General features: G+C 31.1%; 4 protein-coding genes across 5 annotated transcripts; all 4 read right to left on the bottom strand.

Annotated features, from left to right (window-relative positions):
- Positions 1–1,133: 1,133 nt before the first annotated feature.
- LOC114408486 (protein MULTIPLE CHLOROPLAST DIVISION SITE 1) lies at positions 1,134–3,748 on the bottom strand. Its single transcript, XM_028371547.1, has 6 exons — positions 3,588–3,748; positions 3,318–3,494; positions 3,072–3,235; positions 2,450–2,837; positions 1,710–1,826; positions 1,134–1,607 (listed from the first exon to the last, which is right to left on the bottom strand). The coding sequence occupies exons 1-6, from the start codon at positions 3,630–3,632 to the stop codon at positions 1,413–1,415; spliced, it is 1,086 nt and encodes a 361-aa protein (XP_028227348.1). The 5' UTR covers positions 3,633–3,748; the 3' UTR covers positions 1,134–1,412.
- A 6,386-nt stretch (positions 3,749–10,134) lies between these two features.
- LOC114408487 (RING-H2 finger protein ATL80) lies at positions 10,135–11,096 on the bottom strand. Its single transcript, XM_028371549.1, has one exon. The coding sequence runs from the start codon at positions 10,975–10,977 to the stop codon at positions 10,423–10,425; it is 555 nt and encodes a 184-aa protein (XP_028227350.1). The 5' UTR covers positions 10,978–11,096; the 3' UTR covers positions 10,135–10,422.
- A 1,747-nt stretch (positions 11,097–12,843) lies between these two features.
- On the bottom strand, positions 12,844–17,443 carry LOC114408488 (dolichyl-diphosphooligosaccharide--protein glycosyltransferase subunit 1A-like). The gene is made up of 10 exons (XM_028371550.1): positions 17,224–17,443; positions 16,983–17,027; positions 15,906–16,543; positions 15,678–15,825; positions 15,413–15,589; positions 14,894–14,962; positions 14,717–14,806; positions 13,706–13,864; positions 13,388–13,612; positions 12,844–13,311 (listed from the first exon to the last, which is right to left on the bottom strand). Exons 1-10 carry the CDS (start codon positions 17,341–17,343, stop codon positions 13,123–13,125), a joined length of 1,860 nt encoding a protein of 619 aa, XP_028227351.1. The 5' UTR covers positions 17,344–17,443; the 3' UTR covers positions 12,844–13,122.
- Positions 17,444–19,548: 2,105 nt separating this feature from the next.
- LOC114408491 (peptidyl-prolyl cis-trans isomerase FKBP18, chloroplastic) lies at positions 19,549–21,564 on the bottom strand. Of its 2 annotated transcripts, none has more exons than XM_028371554.1 (6): positions 21,217–21,564; positions 21,073–21,146; positions 20,912–20,998; positions 20,131–20,280; positions 19,984–20,043; positions 19,549–19,900 (listed from the first exon to the last, which is right to left on the bottom strand). In XM_028371554.1, the coding sequence occupies exons 1-6, from the start codon at positions 21,476–21,478 to the stop codon at positions 19,847–19,849; spliced, it is 687 nt and encodes a 228-aa protein (XP_028227355.1). In that variant the 5' UTR covers positions 21,479–21,564; the 3' UTR covers positions 19,549–19,846. The 2 variants fall into 2 exon arrangements, with proteins under 2 accessions (XP_028227355.1, XP_028227356.1); XM_028371555.1 differs by having other exon boundaries at positions 21,073–21,143; positions 21,217–21,562.
- Positions 21,565–21,654: the final 90 nt, after the last annotated feature.

Consider the following 21,654-nt stretch of genomic DNA (forward strand, 5'->3'; position numbering starts at 1 on the left):
CTGCCCAATTACGCTACTGCATACTTTAGTTTTTTTTTTTAATCATTTTGCGATTTTAGAGGGACTACTTCCTTTAAGACAACCTCAATTCCCTGTTTTTGCTTTGCTTTTGGCCATTTCTCTCTTTTATTTTAAGACAAGTTGCATTCACTCAATCACTTTACTAAAAAATTGAATAACAAAGAGAAACAAAAGAAAAGAGAAAGAATATTCGATAAAATGGTTGATAAGTGATAACTTAATATGACCAAAAAAGATAGGAACATTAATATAAAATTTGAGATAACAATATCTGCATGCATAATATAAAACAGATTTACACTATTATTTAATCGTAATTTATCATATATAATATTTTTTTAATTTTTATGATAACTTCTTTATAATATCAATGATAATTTATAATTAGATAATCATATAAAATTATCAATTAAACTCATAAATTTAATATTTCATGTAGGATAAATTATTAACATTTTTATAATAACTATTTTAAAAACCATGTTTAGGGTGAATTCTAATTGGTGGAGTGTAAAATTCTTTACACTTACCGTACATAAAAATTAGGCGCCTAATATAATTCTTTTTTAAATGCGTAGTGTTCACATTTTTTAATTTTTTTCCAAATGATTTTTCAACAAATCGTGTATGTTCCACTTATGCCGGTTCCGTGTCGACAACAGGGCAAGTGCAACTTTATTTCCACTTGTACTAAGTTATCAAACCTTCCCAACTTTTAGGAAATTCTCGTGCTCAATTTAATATTCTTAAATCTTGTCAAAGTTGAAATTACTTTAGAACATAATTTTTATATTTGGATAGGACAAAAAATTAAAAAATATAATTATAATTTTAGGATGAATTCAAATTTTATGTTAGATACCTTTAATAAAGGTAATCATGAGTGAAGTTACTCTCTACTCTCTAGATTTGGCAGCAATGGTAAGTGGTGATAAACTGATGATGTCTACAGTCAGTGTTGTATCCAGGAAAAAAAAGTAATTTAACTATAACGGTTCAACCTTATTAGTAGTAACTCTTCAACATACACAACATTGTAAAAAGTGTTTTCGTCCTTCGTCGTTTTCCAGGCTAAAACTGTTAGCCAATTATCAGGTTGCAGAACCAGAAACTTTAATCGAGTTTTTATGAACAATCAAATTGCATTATGGATAAATTGGGTTCGGGGGCAGGAGGAATTGTACAATTCCCCGCAAAAAAAAAAAAAAGACATGTTCGGTGAAATCTGAGTAACAACATAACAATAAGCAGCAATAAAATTATATTTACAGTCCTCACCTATACAATTCGAAAGTTCTAAGACTCCAAGACGAATAGTACAAAAATTTTGAGCAAATTCAAATCTATATTTTTAGTGTTACTGGAGATTTATAGCCCGCCTCACAGCACTTTTAACTTGAATCTTCTGATGATGTACTATCAAAGTGATTTGGGCCACTATCTACTCTTGGGGAGTCAGAAGCACTCGCCTGATTGTTTACAGAGCTCTTTTCGGCTTGATCATTTAATCTGGTGTCGGAGTTGAATGGTCTCTCAATTTCTTTAGCATCAATAAGATCTATCACTAGTTTATTGTGTTTCTGCTCCTGTATCATAAATAATACAAAAGGTTTTCAGTGGTGGGAAAGGCACTTGAACAGTGTGTGTGTGTGTGTGTGTGTGTGTTTAGCATTGGTAGGACCACTAACCTGATTGTTTACAGAGCTCTTATCTGCTTGATCATTTAATCTGGCGTGGGAGTTGAATGGCCTCTCAAATTCTTTAGCATTGATAGGATCTATCACTAGTTTATTCAGTTTCTGGTCCTGTAGCATAAATAAAACAAAAGGTTTCAATGGTGCACCAAATTAGGTAAAAGCACTTCAGCATGAATCAGCAATATACATGTCTGTGTGATGTATCTAGTGAGAGGATTACTTTAATACGAGAATGAGTGAACAAATTTTGGCCATATAAATGGTCAAAGACTAAAAGCTACTAAAAGTCAAATAACCACTTAAAAAAGTCACATGTGTGTGTCTATATATATGGTTAGCCAATTTCTGATATCAACGATCTGGGTCAAATAACCAAAATACCAATAATTAAAATGTTAATTCATGCTGGGTAAGAAACAAAGCCTGGTTTGGAAAACTATTCTCTAACCCAAATGACATTCCATAATACTAATACACCAAAATCAGAGAGTATCTTCTTTGCTTAGTTTTGTAATGGATTTTGATATATGGTAATAAAAGAGTGGGCTACATTAGTTGAACTACAGACGATTCTCAAAATCAATATATCTGTGAAAGACTGACAGAATGCTAAAGCTAAACCCCCAAAAGCTTAAGAATTAGGATGAAAACATGACAGCATTTACAAAAGAAATTCTAAAACCACATCAAAAGCATGTGACTTTGAATTTCTTTATCTTGCTAGAGCTTACATTTTGTAGGGCTTCGAGCTTTTTCTGCAGGGCCTCGTGTTCGGCTTGAATCCGAAAAGGAACTCCATGCTTTTGATACACATTGTTTTGTGCCAAGTCCTCATCCAAATCAGTGGCAGTGGTAGCAAAGGGATGATTAGCTGGAATCCACCTGACAGTGTCAGGATCAACATCCGGAGGAACCAAGTCCCCTTCTCTAAGGAAGATGGTGGGTCGCTTCCACTGGTAGGCCCGCAATCTCCTCTTCTGGTGAGTAGCCTGTTGCTCTTGAGTAAGAGTAACAGGGGCTAAACGGTAAACCTTTCCGCACATCTCAACAGTTGAGTCACTTTTACCAACCTTGACGAAGGGATTATTGAAGGGGTCTTCATACTTGAGAGGCCTCGAACTGAAAACATGCATAGAAAAATGCAGATAGACAAATGGGTGGATCATGGTTTTGTTACTTGTTAGGCAGGAAACTCAATCTCACTATGCAAACCTAACCAACTAGTAGTAATGTGTGTAATGCTTATTGAAGGGATCTTACTTTATATGCATATTAGGTAGAAAAATACATAATACCAATGAAAGAGTGAAAGCAAAAAGAGTAAGAATAAGTGGGTATGGATAAAAATCATACATGCCTCTTCTATCAGATCTAAGTTGGCCACGTCTTACTAGATCAGCCACGGAACCAGGACGCTCCTTTTTTCTGGAAACTACCCTCACTCTCACCGCTACAACCAAAACCACAACCGCAACACATACCCAAATAGGAAAATTGCCTCCACCGTTTCGATTCAACTACAAATAAGAATACAACAATTATAATGATAATAATAATTAATTAATTAATAAAAATTAGGGTGTGAAATGAAAAGGGTACCAGAAAGGGAGGAATGGCGACGGAATTAACGAGTTGATGGTGAAATTTGGTAATGGAATTGATGGAATCGTGTTTGAGTTGTTGGGTGCCAGAGCGCCAATTGGAGATTCCATTTCTGATGCTAATGCGATTTCTAGTGGCAGTGCTACTGTTACTGCGACTAATGTAGAGGCATGGCTACAATTATTCAATTTTGAACGTTAATAAATAATCATCGTGGTCACTGTGTGAGAATAAAGTGAGGAAAGTTGAATTGAATTAAAGACTTACACGAAGAGAAAGCGAGCGAAAGTGCAGTGTCCAAACAGAGGCCATGGGAAATGGTGGTGGGAATGGCAACTCAATTAGAGGTTTCCGCTTCCATTCCCATTTCTCTATCTCCTCCAATCCAAGCTCAAGCTAAAATCTTAGGGCTACAAAAAAAAGACAGATCCTATAAAATGCTCGCCGTTCGATCCACGGTTGGCTACTACTACTATTATTATTTTTTGGTCTTCCTAGATGCTAATAAGTGACCTTAGACATTAATTAAGAAATTGAATGAATAAAATATTTAGTGTAAAAATTATAGGAGAATGAAAATAAGAAATCAACGTAATTTTGTGCATTTTAATAAAAAAAATTCTTTTTACTTCTCCTAAAAATATTTATTAACATTTGTGATTTTTTTATTTATAAGAATTAAAATAAAAAAATATTAAAAAATTTATAATAACTTTCATATCATTTAACTAACTAACTTAGACCTTATCAGTTATAATTACTACTAAAGTTTACATCTTTATTTAGGTTTTCAGATTTTTTATTAAACTTATTTTTTTAATTCAAAATAATTCTCAAGAATTTCAATGATGTGTTTAAGAAAAGAAAAATATTTTTTAATCATATCACACATCATGTTAATATATTTTTTTTTTGTTTTTTTATCATGTTATGAAATATTTATCAACTTTTTGTTATGACTAATCTCAAATACAAATTCACACTTTTCATTAATTTGAATTCTATTTAATTTTCATTTCTTAAGTTTTACTTGGTGGATTTTATTTAAATTTTCTAAGATTTTTTTATTTAAAATATTCACATGTTGATTCAGTTAACTTATGTTAAATTTGTATTTTAGTCTACATAATGTACAACATAAATATTTATTTTGTATAATTAAAATATATAATAAATAATATTTTTGAATATATAAGTTACACTTTTATGATTAATAACTTATATTATGATATAAAATTATTTTTAACATTGATAAATTATTCTTAAATCATTGAATTTTAATTTAAAAATAAAATGATAGATCAGACAAAAACGAGGTAAGAAAATGTTCTCGTTGATAAATAGTTTCGTTATTCAAAATAATTATTTTAATTTATATGGAGAGAAAAAAAAATGATTATTTGTCCAAACCTCATTAACTTTTTGGTTATAAAATGGTGAAATTAAGATTAGAACATATAGCTTCATGGATATTATCCAAATTCTTTACTAGGCCAACCTTAATGGATTTCGAAACTCATTAATTTAAAATAGTAAATCAACAAGTTATGAATATGACCTATAACATCACCATTGGTTCGTTTAATGGGAAAAAAACAACAAACAGGAAAAGGAAAGTAAGAGTTGTCTAAAATGATCGAAGCGATGGACGAGAGCAAAATGAGATTGTGCAAAACATGACATCCTCTTAAATACCCACATGCATTGTTAAATTCTTGTACTGAGGGGTTTATGTTAAGTCTTATATCTTAAAGGGAGAATGTGTTTTAGGTCCCGGTAATTTTTTAACTCTATTCACTCCTCACTAATTAGTAGGCTTATTTATGTGACAAATGATTTGCCATATGGTCATTTATTAGTTTGCACCTTATCCTCACTCAATGTTAACGTGGAATAATGTGTTAACTTTAATTTGTATCCAATACATTGAAGCTAATTGTCTCCCATGACTTTAGTTCGTTGCAAACTTTCCCTCGCCACTGCACCCTCACCTCACGGACATGGTGTTACTTTTGTTACGTAAATTTGATTTAAGTTATAAAAATTAAATTTATATATATTGTATCTAAGAAATGAATAGAAGAATTTCTTCAAAAATAAACAGAATATTACATAAATTCAAGAAACTTGATTGTGGAATCGAAGAAAATCATTTGGATTGATATTGCTAAGTTCAATAATTCCATTCATGCATTTGAGATTGAAAAATGCTAAAAAAATAAAATATTTTTCAAAAAATGAAAGTATTAGTTATCACAATCATAGAAAAGTTATGTAAAGACAGTTATTAGTATCATATTAATGTAATTAACAATATTAATATTGTAATTTGTTAATGTTAAAAGTCTATAAATAAAATGGTTGATTATCAAATTTGGGGGATTAAAACACAACCATTCAATTCCTTAAAACACCAACAAGCGTTTCATCAAAATTGACTAAAGGTTCAATAATAGATCATCGTATATATATTCAATTCATATCTTTTATGAATTTATGTCTTTTTATTTTGTTGCACATTTTTAAATTTTGTACTTTTTTCAATTCTCATTTTTTTAACCTTTATTTTTTCAATCACTATTTTTAGTTACTATGAAAATTATTATCGGAGTATAGTAATTATCAAAATTAATCATAATCGAAAACACTATTATAAAAATTACTTACAAATTATCTTATATACCATTATATAATATTACTATAATTAAAAATGGATATCTTTATCAAAATTATTGTTATTACATGCATTAAATATTAGATAATTTTTTGATAAGTTGAAACTTATGAATTTACTTATTTGATTAAAAAAAATTACAAAAAAAAATGGATTCTAGCTATGTCTCATCTTTAAACTTTTATTTATTAATAAAATTATTTAGTTAAAATTACTTAATTTATTATAAAAATATATTTTTTTCGAAGAGTAAGTAAAATTTGCATGATTAACACATGGAAAAATACTTATTCTTCCTCACTTCCTTGTATTAGCAGATGGAGGTTCACTAATGATGAGTCATGACATGATGAATGCATCTTCATCAAGATCTGCTCACAAAAGTTGTACATCAAAATCAATAACGTGTACATTCCTCATACTCAAGACGGAGAAGTCGTGCGAGTAGAGAAAAGTTGTTGCTATTGACATCCTATAGTAACAAGAGCTCTAAGAGAATATTCTAAAGATGAAGAATTGGAGTGTTAGTTACTATTCAGTGTAAATAAATTATTATTGCAAATGATGAGAAAAGAAAGATGAAGTGCCTCGGATCAAAATAATTTATTTTCATAAACTTTTTGTTAATTTTATTTGTTTTATATTTTTAATTTATTTATATTTAATGTAACAAAATAATTGTCATTAATTATAAAAAAACTTCTTTTATATTTAAAATTTCTTATTCATTTTAAATAGTATTACTGAATTTTATTTTTAATTTAAATTAAATTTAAAATATTTATATACTATGTCAGATTAAATAAGTTTCATTTTTAGATAATCTAAATGCTAAAATTGTTATAATTTTAATCAAAATAATCTTAATTTAATTTTGACTCTTGAAATTTGAAATTTAATATACTGTATCAATAAGGATGATGTGTCTTGATTCAAATGATTTGTTTTCATAATAATAATAATTTAATTTTTTTATTTAAATTTAAAAACCTCCTACGAAAAGTTTAATGATATGATAGATTTATATATCATATGTTTAACATATTGAGCGAAAAACAAAATCGCGTGATTGATTTATTTTTTATTGTTATAACCAAGCGATTGATTTTGTTTAAAATAATAAAATAAAAAGTAAGAAAATGTATGGTTATCAATAAAGGAATTGGAACATCATCTTTAGTTAGGTAGTGACAAAAAATAGCCGTCCCGATGGAATCACTTTTAACGAAAGTCAATAAATTATTTAATGATATATGGCGTCTTAGAATATAAAGCTCTCTTTTTTAGCTAATTCCCCAATTATTGATTGTAAGTGGGATATCAACTTCTCATTACCATAATTGGTTTCGAAATGGACTAGTTTGATTCCTTTAAGAATCAAATTACGCCACCCGTTTTCATATATTTGGATGGCATGGCAGTGCCACCACATTATTCATTTTAATACTCAAATTCCGTATTTTTGTAGTGCAAATTAATTTGTGTGAAGACCTCGTTCAAGTCTATAGAGCATCAAATTCCAATACAACATAAGGAGACTTCAAAATTCATTTCCAAAATTTAGACTGTGATGATCGGATTAACTTCATCGTGTACAAACTATTACACATTGATTTGGTTGTTGTAACTGTCACAGAAACACCCACCATAATGTCCTCCATCATTTGGTGGCTAATTTTAATGCAATCAAAAGTCAACCGAAAAGTGTGTTTGGTTTTGTAGGCTAAGCTAGCACTAAAATAGCACTCAAGAATTTTCATGCATGGGATTGACTTTGCCTCAATCATGGGTTGTGTTGTGGCCTTTCATTTAGCAGAGAGGTCTTTTACAATCAGCAAATTGTGGCCTCTGCTCTTCTCTTGTTGTGGAAATGCCGTGTGTGCAAAACCACTACAAGAATCCCATAAAATACTACATAAAACAACACACTGAACAATGAGGTCAATATTAAGATATGTATTCATGGTTATGTTGTGGATATGTATTCATAACCAAACAAATAAAAAAAGTTATCTATCTACTAGCATTTCATTTCCTATCAAAGAAATAATTCCCTCTAAATCATTATAATTAGATGTACATCAGTACATGGTCACACTGTTTATTTAGAATAAAGGGCAATTTCAAGTCTTATATAGTATTATTTATTTTTGACAGATGTTGAAACTTAAAAGAGCAATTGTGTCCGAATTCAAAAGCGTAGAATAAATAACCTCAAACGACACTGAGTGCAGTTCGTCAAGAATATATATATATATATATGTTCACTTTATTTTTACAATTTCTTATAAGTTGTCCTAGGACTTTACTTTTTTTAGCTTATATTTTGAAAGAAAAATTTAAATATAAAAGAAACTCCAAATCATAAGCTTGGCCCAAAAAAACAGTAGAGTAGACTTTAATTTTTCGGTCCTCGGAGAACTTGAATCCTCAAAATTCAATTCATACCAACCAATCATATTTAAATGATTTTGATGTTCACATTTTTTTTAGTGAGATCTCTTCTCTTGAGTTTTGATGAAATTTTTCCTCTCAAAACACTTAAATATAAGACTTCAGGAACCACTAAAACCAATAACTTATTAATAAATTAAATAAATTTTAAATTAAAATCAATAATCATGTTATATATTTTGTTAGATAAAATATTAACAATGAGATATTAAACATCATAATTGTTATCTTTTACAAATATAACTACAACAACAATAAAATCTATTATATTTTAATTTAAATAATTTATATAATAATAACTGATATTGATTTTATTTTGTTCCATTTCATATATCTTCTCATTAAGTTTAATACCTTCATTCTTCAAACTTATTAAAAACATTTCCTTTTCTTAAAATCTTATATTTGTTTATTCTTTCATTTAGATTTCTTGTATTCAATAATTAATGTATGAAAAAAATCATTAAATGATATTTTTTTCAATTGATAAATTACTCGTCAAGGTGCTGGTAAAATAACTAATATAATTTATATTATTAATTTAAATACACATATAATGTAAAAACAATTTACTATGACCAAGCATAATTAATTACATATAATAAAATTGTAACATTTTATAATATTATTTTCTACATTATTTCTAATTATTTTTAATTAATTAATAGTACAGGTATTAAAGTTAAACTATTGGTGTCAAAATCATTTCTCTGTGAATTTAGTGGCGTCATTTGGTAGCGATCAGCACACGGCATGTTGATACTGACACGGTCAAAGTAAAAGTCACATTGTTAAAACAAATTAATATCTTTATAAAGAAAAATACAATAAAAAGAGAAAAATATGATAAAATAAATAATAAAAATAAAAGGGGTCCCAACTGAAATTTCTTTACTGCTTGATGGTCCCCACCCTTCACCACTTTCCGCCATGAGACCCACCGCCCACCCAAGATTCCCAGGTAGTTCTGTTGCCAATCACTAGTCAGTGGCAAATAAAAGTAATTGGTTCCCTTCACAAACCCCTCTTTCATATTTTTTAATTGCAAAAATTGAAAATTATATAACACAGAATTAATTTTCTTTGATTAATCATTTGTTTTCTCATTTTACCCAATCCTCAAATCCAATCAATAATTTTTTAGTTTATTTCGATCCAACCCATCAAAATAATTAGTCCGATTGAATTTTCAAAATCATGCGTTTGACCTTTTAAGAGTAACACTCCGATGATGTTGGTAATGCATTCCAAAAATTTATAGCACATTTGGATAGATTATATTTTTTTTATGCCTCAGAACATTTGGATAGATTTATTTCAAGAAAATAGTACCTTATTTTTCAAAAACACTCAAAGAATTTGACAAAAAGAGGGATAATGAATCTTTAGTTCAACATATTTTTCTTTAAAAAAAAGATTGCTTACATAACCTACTTAAAAATAATAATTATTTTTTTGCCAACTTTTTTTTTATATATTTGGATAGACTTATTTCAAGAAAATGATTACTTGTTTTTGAAAAATACTAAATAATTGTTTTAAATTAGGTAAAAACAAGCAACTGTTTTTTTTTTTAATGTTAAACTAAAGATTAATACCACGCCCTAATTCTCACACTCAGAAACTCAGAGGTGAAGTTGAAAAGATACGATACGCAAACGAAGTCCGATCCAACCAGAGCAAAAATAAAAAAGTATCGTAATCCGAATTAAGAACGAAATTCACCTGAACTGATGCAAGTTGCAGAGAGAATCAGATATGACACAATTGCCCTGCCTGGTACTGGGAGACCACAAATGCAATAATAATACAGCTACTACTTACAGCCCTAACCATATGATCTAACACTAATTAACTACTCCCTAATCGAATTATAAAAATAACATTACACACGAGATGCTATTCCACAGACTGTTTTTTTAAAAAAAGAAAAGGATTCATGAATTTAGAATTAATATAAACCCAAAGCAGAAGCTAAGGCAAAAACCTATTGGCGTCGTCCTCCCTTCCCTTAAATCTGGCCTCGGAGTCCGGCGGCGGCGGATCGGAGCTGGAGCTCGCCGGAGCCGGGATCCCGCCGCACTTGTCGCAGCGAGAAACCACCAGAATCTGACGGCATGACGGACACGAGGAATGCGATCTGAGCCAGGCGTCGATGCAGCTGACGTGGAAGCCATGTCCGCACTGAGGCAGCACTCGGATTTCGTCTCCGGCGGCGAACTCCGTGAGGCAGATCGCGCAGTCCGCAAACTTGACCGCCGATTCCGCTGTGGCGGTGAGCTTGGGGAGGGAGCGGAGGACCTTCTTCTTGACGCCTTTGTTGGCGGCGGAGGTAGGAGACTGGGGAGTGGTTGCAGAGGAGGAGAGGCGGAGGCGGCGGAGACAGCCGCAGCGGGCGACGGCGACGAGGCCGAGAACGCAGATGAGAGCGCAGAGGAGGGCGGCGAGGATGACGACGAAGTCGGAATCGACGACAGCGGAGTCGGTGGACGAGTTTCGCTCGCCTAAATATCTCAAGGCACGAGTCATGTGATTGTAGCTGTTTCTGTTTGCTTTGGAGAGAGAGAGAGAGAGATGAAAAGAGTATGCGTTTCAAGTTTAGCTTGCTTGCGTTGGACTAGCACTATAAGTAACTACTACTACTACCGCGCTGCACCTCTCTTTTGGCTGTACGGATTCTTGTGTTGAGGCTGACAAAATTCCTGATTAAATATAATCAAATTAAATAAGCTGGTTGGGTTGATTTAAAAAAAAAAAATCAAAATCAAATCAAATTATTTGGATTATATTTAATTGACATGTCAAAACATTTAAATTTTTGTTTGTTATTTTTAAAATTTTAATATTTTTTATTAAATGAAATATCATATATAATACTCCAAGTCAAATAATAATAATAATAATTGTTATATACAATTAAATAGTGAAATAAAATATCACTAAAAGAATCATATTATTATACTATTATCCACAATTTACGGAATCAAACTTAAGACCTATTAAACTAAAATAATCTTGTATCAATTGAAGTACATGCTTAATTCTAATATAAAAACTTACATCTAATTCAAAATTCAACAGATATAAATTAATTGAATTAGATTTAACTTAAAAACAAAAAACATCAAACACAAACTGATTGAATTGATTTAAATCAATTTAGATTCAAGGTGATCCGATCACATGAACATCTTCATCCCTCTTTCTTATATATTTTTATTTTATAATCCCTTCTATATAATTATTTTTAGTTCATGCTATTTAATCGACTGTTTTTATTTTTTACTTTCACCGTTGACAAATTCATTTCCAATTTCATTAGAATATTCTACTATATTATCAGGGAGATTCGACTTATCTAGACTAAAATGAATCGTTAAATTCTTTATCATCTATTTTTAAGGGGAAAAAAAAAGAGAACCCGTAAGCTATACGTATACCTAAAATTGAAATTGGATAATATAAAGTCCAGGGTAATAAAGCCAACCACGAATTAGAGACCATTGTGTTAGTAACTAAACAGAAGTTACGTGCAAATAAGTTCAAGCTATCGATATTTTACACCTTAATGTTTAATAAAAATCATATCCAAGAAAAAAAATTCAAAGCATCAAAAAGACACAAAAAAAAAAAAAATCATATGCGAGGAAAAAAAATCAACTTTTAAATGTTAAAAGTACATAAATTTTAACTCGAAGAAAGAATTATTATTTCATATATTTTTACACCAAGTCTTTATTGAAAATGTATCCAATTCCAGCACACAAGTTATTCATACATGTGGTTTCATCCAATTCCAGCTGATGACATCCTACTCCTACATACGCAGTGAATAACTATTAAATCATATGCGAACTTCATTTTCAACCAATCAATATCACTTTAGTTCCTCATGCAAAGTAACTCGCATGACTAAACATAAATTTATGCATGGTCCCTTTTTTAAGGGCGGGGCTTAAGGTTGGGGTGAGAAACAGAACACGTCTACAAAAAACATGACAAGCAGAACACCGTCTACAGAAAAAGCTCTCTGCAGTTCTCACAAGTCATATCTCACGTTCCATCTACCTTTGTAATCTGCATTTATTGTCTAATTATTCTCCCTAATCTACAGGTAAGGAACCTGAAACAATAGTTTTAAGATGGAATGTAACATTAAGCCCAAGAATTAGCAAAATTAATGGAAAGATAGTGGTGAATTTATTAATGAAGATAAGTCTAAATATTATTTGTCTAAAAAATTCGCAAGATATTAAAAACCAGCAATATTATAATCAAGCCCAAGATTACACAATCTTAAGAACTTTTGAAAAAAAAATTATCCTTTAAAAAATCATTTTTCCAGACATGCACTCGAGCGATTTAGTAAATTTGAGAAACACAAGATTCGAGTCATAACTTGAAACAAAGGGATTAAGCGTATTAACGACCATTTAAGAGTGCATGCAATCCATGTTTTCACATAGGTATAGATAAGCATGGATATTAAATTAGCGATCTTTATGCTAAATGTTACCATAATACTAAAGACAATGAACTGCACCAAAATTCCAACCGTCAGAAGTATCACTAATCTCTTTGCAATTATAAAACCGCAACAAACCCCTGACCTAAATAAAATAAAACAAGGACAAAATGGGAGCACATTATTATCTCGAGCAGCATAGTCACCTATCATATCTCATCAATCAAGTCCATAAGATCATCAATCTCCCGTCTCAAAGCAGTAATTTTCTGCTGTTGTGAAGCAATCCGATTCTCAATTTCCCTTCCTGCTTTCTTCTCATAGGCGTCTACAATTGTAGAGTGTTTTACTAGAAGTTTATCCTGCAACTCTCTCTCCTTAGTAACAAGTTCCTCCACCTGAAAACAAACATAAATTATATAACTATAAATGGAGAGGGAAATAATACATAGAATAAAATATTTACAACATAACCTTGGGTAATATTTGAGCAGCTTGCGGAGAAGATTGCAAAATTGCCAATGGTTGCTTCAACTCTTTAGAGAGCTCTTTCAACGAGCTATCAACTGATTTTCGAGTTGCTTTACAGGCTTGAGTGTCTCCTGTCCTGGAAAGATCGTGTAATGACGCTTCTAGCTTGTCATGTGCAGTTAAGCAGCGGCCAATGATACCATGGACCTGCTGAATAGTTGCTTGCACCTGCATAGCAAAACAAAATTACAAATGTACAGTATAAGTACTACATTCATCTGCAAATACTGAACTCTGTACATGATACAACAAGTTGATCACCTCGTCCCACTGGAGCTTTGCCAAATAAGATGCAGAAGATTTGGAGATTGATATATCTGCATGCGTGTAGACAATGCACGCAACAAACAGAAATAAAAAGCCAGAAATCAACATCAAAGGCTCCCTGAGCATAGAAAGACTGTTGAACTTATAGTAGACCTGCAATACAAGCAATGGTAATAAGTAGTATGCCCAATCAAATATCAACAACAACAACAACAACGCCTTATCCCACTAGGTGGGGTCGGCTACATGGATCAACTTCCGCCATAATGTTCTATCAAGTACCATACTTCTATCCAAACCATTAATTTCGAGATCCTTTTTTATAACCTCTCTTATAGTCTTTTTGGGTCTTCCTCTGCCTCGAATTGTTTGTCTTCTCTCCATCTGGTCTACTCTCCTCACTACAGAGTCTACCGGTCTTCTCTCTACATGCCCAAACCACCTAAGTCTATTTTCCACCATCTTCTCTACAATAGGCGCTACTCCAACCCTCTCTCTAATAGCTTCGTTTCTAATTTTATCCTGTCGAGTCTTACCACACATCCACCGCAACATCCTCATCCCAATCAAATATCAGAAGGAAAAAAAATATTGTATACTAAGTAATCAAATCATAATTTCTCTTGTCCTTAGTTCCTGCTCTGGCAACTCTCACTAACCCTTGTATTTCATTTTCTGATGGGTATACTTGAAACATTGGAAGCAGGTTCTATAAAAACAAACGAAAAAACTCCACTTACAAATATATTGGCAGTGAGCACCCAATTCAATAAGGTGGCAAGTCCATGAAATTTAGGGATATCAATTTTTCTTTTCTTGTGATAAAAATCTAAGAAAATTGTGTTACTTTTGTCATGTTCTTCAAAATCTGAATAGTGCTAATATCACCCTTGAAAACATGACCTTTATGGATCATATCAAGTTGACAAAGCATTCTGTTTTTTTGGTGGCTAGATAGTATAAATTTAGCACTTTTAGCTTCATGAACAGATGCAACAGTAATACCTGAAAATGCTCATTATGCTCAGGTACAACATTGTTCTTCTCCAGCACAACAACAGGTCTACCAACAATATCCAAGTGGGAAAGCTTTGTCTGCAACAATTACATGGAAGGACTATAAAACCTAATCAAGGGAATGAAAAAACTATGATTTGGCAGGAGATATCAATATAGAAATACCTCCTGCGATTGTTTCACAGGAAATGGAACAGATACTGAAATATCTTTAGAACCCTCTGGCAAAACAACCTGGAATTTACAAGCATCAGGCAGATGAAATAGTTATTCAAACTGGTAATATTACAAAGACTACAATTGGGAGAGGGAGAGAGTGTAGGGTAAATTGCAAAGCAAAAAGAAGAATTATTGATAAAAAAAACATTTCCAATTTAGGAAAAATTGTCAAGAAGTGATTATTTGTTAACAACTCAGGTGCCAATTAATTACAATAATAAAATCACAATTATATTCTCATAATTTAATCATAGACAACTGAATGATCATATTTAGATAAAGAAATTCATTTTCCCCAGGTATATTTCTTCCTCCCTTGAAAAGGTAAAAGTGAAATGCGGTGTTTCACAAGCCACACTGATGAATTCTCCATTGTAAGATCACATTCCAAGTTTCCAACCAACAAAAATGAAAAAATAAAAAGAAGTGAAATATATATTATCAAGGTAAAATAAACTCGATCACCTTCACAAAGAGTGTGTCAATGACCAACTCACTAATAGGGGCACCAAAAGAGATATTAAGGAAGCGCTTTCCATCCGATCCAAATAAGAAGTCTCGAAGTGGCAAGCCATATCCAATGGTAAAGGCAGTTTTCCAGCCACCAAACATAGGGTACCTAGGTTCAATCTCCAGTTCTGTCTGTGATTTTTAAAGAATAATTATTTTTGGCAAATGTTTTTTAAAACGTATTTCACAGTAAAAATTTATCAAATGTGAACATATCCACCTTTTTTGAGTCACCCCATAAACTAGAAGTGGAAATGTTGCCAATTTCATCCCTGTAGTACACAGAATGAGCTCTTGGTGGTAGCTTGGCAACAAGACGCCTAAAGGCTGATGCACCTCTTAAAAATTGCCTGGTCTGATAGTCAAGCCTGTAGCAGAAAACAAACTATTATGACATGCCCAACTAACAAAACAATCAAATAACTCCGAATCAAAGAAACAAGGTGACCTAGAAAATTCTCCTTTGCTCTGAGCACCAGCATGGATAATACTGTAATGCTCTGTGATCTGTATATTGCCCCAATGGGAAATTTCGATCTCTCGCACCAACTCTTTAGCAACAGCGAAGGGTTGGTTATTCTCAAAGTGAACAACTATTGGCAAGTATGAAAATGGAGGAAGATTCTCATATGGACCATATTTTAATTCAGATCCCTGAAGTTTTGCATTTCCTAGTTTTGTATAGGACTCTATTCTTGCATCAGGCAATTTAACAGTGAGTGATTGGACCTTGACTGCATATGGGGAGAGATAGCGTGCACTTTCTTGAAATAGTAGAAGCTGGATGTCAGCCTGGTTGATTTTCTCTGGAAATGGTTGCAATGAGTGGGTAAAAACAGCCAAGACATCCAGCGTCAGAATATCTCCCTTCCCAAGCCCCTTAGGTAAAGATACGGAATAAATTGTCAAGGCAGGCGGCACATCTTTCAGGTGGACAACTTCGACGGGTAAACCAACACCAGAAGATGGTTTTGCTTTTCCCTTCCCTTCACCAAGTGCTGCCTTCAAGTATGCCAAGTTACTTGTCTGGTTCTCAGGAAAGGACAGCAAAATCTCAGATACAACATCAGATCCCGTATTCTGTACCTGCAAAAAATGGACACAAAGTGTGACATAAAAACGAATAAAATAAGAAAGAGAATCATATTAGAAAATGAAAGTTGAGAGGAGATAGGATATGGCATGCTAAGAAAAATTATTATTTGGTAAGTGGCTTTAACAAAAGTTTTTCTTTCAAATTTAAACCTCTAATTTTCAGAAGAAGGAATCGGTTCAAGCTCAAAATGCATTTATTATTATTCAGTCAAAATTTCCAAACTAGAGTTTATGAAGTGTTTCTTCCAGAAGTTAGGTTGTCAGTTACCACCTACAGTACCTGTGTCTTTGTAATTAACAGTTTAGTGAGGTAAATTACAATGTTTTGGAGACAAGTAGGATCAAAACTCACACAGAAAAAAATTCAAGAATAAATGAAGAAATTACACTAAATATACGAAAGACAGAAAATGAAAGATATTTTGAGCACCTTTAGTGAAGTAGTGATGCGCACAATCTGTGAAGTCAGATCAATCTGCAAAGCACAAGGAAAAGATTGTCAGAAGAAGAAGCATACACCTGCAAGCGATATATAAAAAATGTAGATCGGAGGAAATTTGAAACCGAAACCCTTGGGAGCGGGTAATTTGTAATGTGTAGTGAAGAAAAGAGAAAGACTAAAGGATACGAGATCGAAACCCTAAAAGGTGAAGAGATGTGAGAAGACTTACGCGACGGTCAACCTTGGCGAGGATCAGATCCGAAGCAGAGAGGACGGGCGAGGACAGAAAGGCAAATGAAAAGAGAATTGGAAACAGAAACAGATTCGAACTCATGATGCCTCTTTTCATTGTTTTCTTTATCTTCTTCTTCAACTCATTCACTGCACTCAACACCAAACAGCCCAACAGCCACTGCTGTTTCTTGTTCAACTCACCTGTTAGCCAGTATTTTACCACTTCCCAGTATGTCCACTCTTGATAAAAAAATAAAAAAAAAAGGCTTAATTCCATTTTTACACCCATTTTTTTTTGTTTTTTTACTAATATTATTACAAACAAATTAATTTTACATATTTTATTCTCAACTTTTAATGAACTTACTAATTTTCCCCTCTTTTACTTATTCATTAATAAGCATAAAAGTTGGAGTAAAATTTGTTAAAAAAATATTAAAAAATTAAAGATAAAATTTACCAAAAATAAAAAATTAAGTATAAAATTTGTAAAACATAAAAAATAAGGTAAAAAAATATTATTATATCATGAGTAAAAAAAAACAGAAAATAAAATTCACAGAAAATTGAAGATAAAATGCACCAAAATAAATTGTTGGAGTAAATTTCATCAAAAATTTAAAACTTAAGAGTAAGAAGTACAATTAAGCCTAAAAATAACAAGTAAAATAATAAATTCAAGTTATTCTTAGCGTACAAAAATCAGCACTTTATTTATTGATTAAAAAAATCAGCAGTTCCACGAAATATTTTTCAAAAACAGTAATATCAAAACAATAATAAGAAACGGAATAAAATAATTAGTTGATTTTTTATTTTTAATATTATGCACATGATTAAATTATATATGTATAAGTTATTTTGCATGAAGAACTTCTATAATTTATACGGAGTTGGTTTAAATTTTATGACCATTTTTTATTAACAAATAAATATATATGCGTGTTACAAAATTAAAATTCTGGAAAGACATCAAAATAAAATTTAATTTTATTATAACGCATAAATATTTTTAAATATTTTTAATTAGTAATTTAATTTTCACATTACATATAATAAAATAATGTTATTTTAAATAAATAAAATGTATAATATATAAATATCTTTGATATCAATAATTAAAAGTATTAGATGCCAACAAAGGTTAGTATTCTTGATAAATATTCAACTCATATCTCACAATAACATAGTTTGAATATACATTAAAAAAATAACATGATTCAAATATATTGTTAAAAAGATTGGTAAAAAATTTGTAAAATATAAGTATTGTTTAAGTTTTGAAACATGTTTTGATTTTAGTAAAGTTGAAGATTCAGTTCACCTAAATTTTCTATAACTATTTTTTTAACTATTGATAATTTATTTTAATAATATTGAAATTTAATTTGGAAACAAAGATTTTAAAAAAAAGATAAATTGAAAGAGATAAAATGGTTAAAAAAATCTTCAAAAATGTTTTCATAGATGAATAACTCTTAAAAAACACTCACGTTAATAACTTCTAAAAACATTCCTACCCAGTATAATTATCCTAATTTATATATGATAGAACACTAGGCTCATGTTAGCGTCACAGGTTTATACAAGTAATTAAGACAAGAGTATGGTCAAACATTGGCCACATTTGTGATCCAAGCTGAGTTACAAAGCTTTGATTGAATGCACGTTGATTTTGCATTGAACCATAAAAGTTTTATTTTCCCCCTCTGACAGCATAAAATTTCGTTTAACGGAGCTTCTAACGCTTAAACAAACATGCACATAGTCAATCGACAATTGTGTCAAAATGCAGTCAATTAGTCATAAGGATCGTCCTTTATTTATTTATCTAGAATAACTTATCAATTTAATCCTTAAAATATTATTCTTTTTCATAAATAGTCCCTAAAATAAATAAATAAAGTGTATATAAATAATATCCTAAGTGTTAAATATCCATCCATTTAGTATGTAAGTTGATATATTTTACTAATATTCAGAAATCAATTTGAAAAAAATTTAATGCTTGAAAGACTACTTAACATAATTTTCAATACTTGAGAAATTTCTTATATTTAGAATCATTTAGTAGAGAGGCTAATATTTTATAAAAAAAAATAAAATTGATGGTTTATCGATCTATCTATCTAAATTAAAATGTTATACGTTAAGAAACTTTAACTTAATTGATTGGACAATGTTTTTTTTTTACTAAACAATATATAAGTTATTGTAAACTTTTAATATCTGAGTTTAATTCCTATGAATTAAACAATTATAATAATAAATACTATTGCTGAAAAGTTCTTATAAAGAAAAAAATAAAATCAATTCAATATATACTAAGATTAGTTTTAGAATCGCAGAAGATGAGTCCATTACAATTTCAATAAATAAATAATATAAATATTCTTTTCCTACTTAAAAAAAGATTATTCTTAAACTCAACTTTTTTTCTCTTCTTTTTCTTCATTTTCTCTTTTGTATTTCAAATTTTTTATTTCTTCTCTATCTTATTTTTCTTTATCCAAACATAGGGTAAAAAACAATAATAGTCGCAGCTTCACAGGCTACAAATTCTGAAGTCAAAATTATCAACCGGTTCATAAGAATGGAGTCAAGCTGAGGTCTAGTCTTCAGGTAGCTACAACTTGCAGAAGCTCAACATTTAGTTCAAATGTAGCTCCAGGCTGCAACATCATAAAGAACTTATAGTTTAACAAGCACAGCTTGTAGGCATAAAATGACCATAAACCAATAAGAGAGTATTTACCGGAATCTCATTCATTCCCTTTTGACCATAGCCATTTTCAGGAGGAACAATCACAGTTCGCTGTCACCATTCAAGAAATGACACATGACTAAACTAATAAGTAATAACAGTATAAGATGACAAAACATAGAAGGAAGTTTGAGTCACCTTTCCACCAACTCGCATTCCTTCAACTATTATATACACAGCAGGGGGAGGTTTTGGTGCTGCTTGAGCAGAGAATAAACCATTTGGGTTGTCAACAAATTCGCGCTTCCTTTCCTTTCCCGGTGGAGCTCCCACTTTGAATTCATATGGCTTAAGAGAACAAAGCACCCACGCATCAGATTCAGCACCACTCAAGTACCTTCTAATAGTATCTACGAAATTTATGTTCTGTTGTTGGAATAAACTTTTTATAAACACTTCTAGAACAATAAAATAAGAAACTGAAGTGAAATTGTGTTTCTACTGAAATCAACCCTTAGGCAATTAGCTTTTAATAGAAGTTATATCATCTGATATTTTAAGTGAAATAATGAATTTTATTTTTATTTCCTAATAAATTAATAAATTTTATTTTAATTCTACCTGATATCAAATGAATAAATTTTATTAGATAAATAAATATAAAATTTGCTAATTAATTTATTAGAGACTAAAAAAAATATTAAAGATAAAAACAAAATTATTGTTTTATCAAGGATTCAATGTAAAATAAAAATTTATTAAGAAGAAAAGTGAAAAATTAAATATTTATTAAAGATTAAAAAATATATAAGTTTATGTTAAATTTTAGTTGTTTTGTTTTATAAGTGCTTGGGAAGAAGTGTATTTAAACTTGCGAGATAAAATAGGGAAAGAAACTTAGAGTGGTCTGAAAAGCTCTGCTAGCATAATATGAATAGTTGCGTTGTCTTAGAAAGCAGACAAGGAAAAAGAATGGAACCTGAGCAATGATACGATTTCCAGCTAGGAGTTTAGATTCTCGACTGGAGACAGCTGTGATTCCGCGATATAAGCAATCAAAGTGTACCTGCCAATGCCAGTAAGAACTAAGAACTAGAAATGAAAAGTAAACAAAGAAATAGAGATGAGATGTTGACAAACCTGAACAGTTGTTCCTTTTTCAGCGACTGGACCTTTGCCCTCAACCAAATCATAGTATTTCAATCCATCAGCTGCTTTAAAAACCACATTTATAAGATTGGAATTGATTAATACAGGAAAGGAAATAGACAAGAATCAACTCACGGCTAGTAATGTATTGGTCTTCGGGGATGGCCTTCTTGTTGCGTCTGGCCTCAGCTGGCGGAGATAGGAAAAGGAAGCCGAAAGGCAAGGATGAAATCACAAGTGCAGTGGACCTTCTCGAACCACAAACTGAATGTGCCATGGATATTTCTTTGGACCTCCTGCTTCTTACCTTTGAATTTGAAAGCACGCCACCACCTCCATAACCATAATCAACGCTCCAATTAGTAGAAGCGCAAGCGCAACTGCAAGGGGAACTCATTGCCACTACACTACTCCTCCTCCACCTCTGCTTTCGTTTTAGCCTATCCACTCCCTACAATTACCCATTTGCCCTTTTCTCTCTTTCTCTTACTTCTTGCCCACCTATTTATAATTGTATATTTATTGTGAAAATCATGGGACAATATAAATTTATATAAAAAATTATGTCTTAAG

The sequence above is a fragment of the Glycine soja genome, chromosome 4 (assembly GCF_004193775.1).
Source record: "Glycine soja cultivar W05 chromosome 4, ASM419377v2, whole genome shotgun sequence".
NCBI classification, from domain to species: Eukaryota; Viridiplantae; Streptophyta; class Magnoliopsida; order Fabales; family Fabaceae; genus Glycine; species Glycine soja.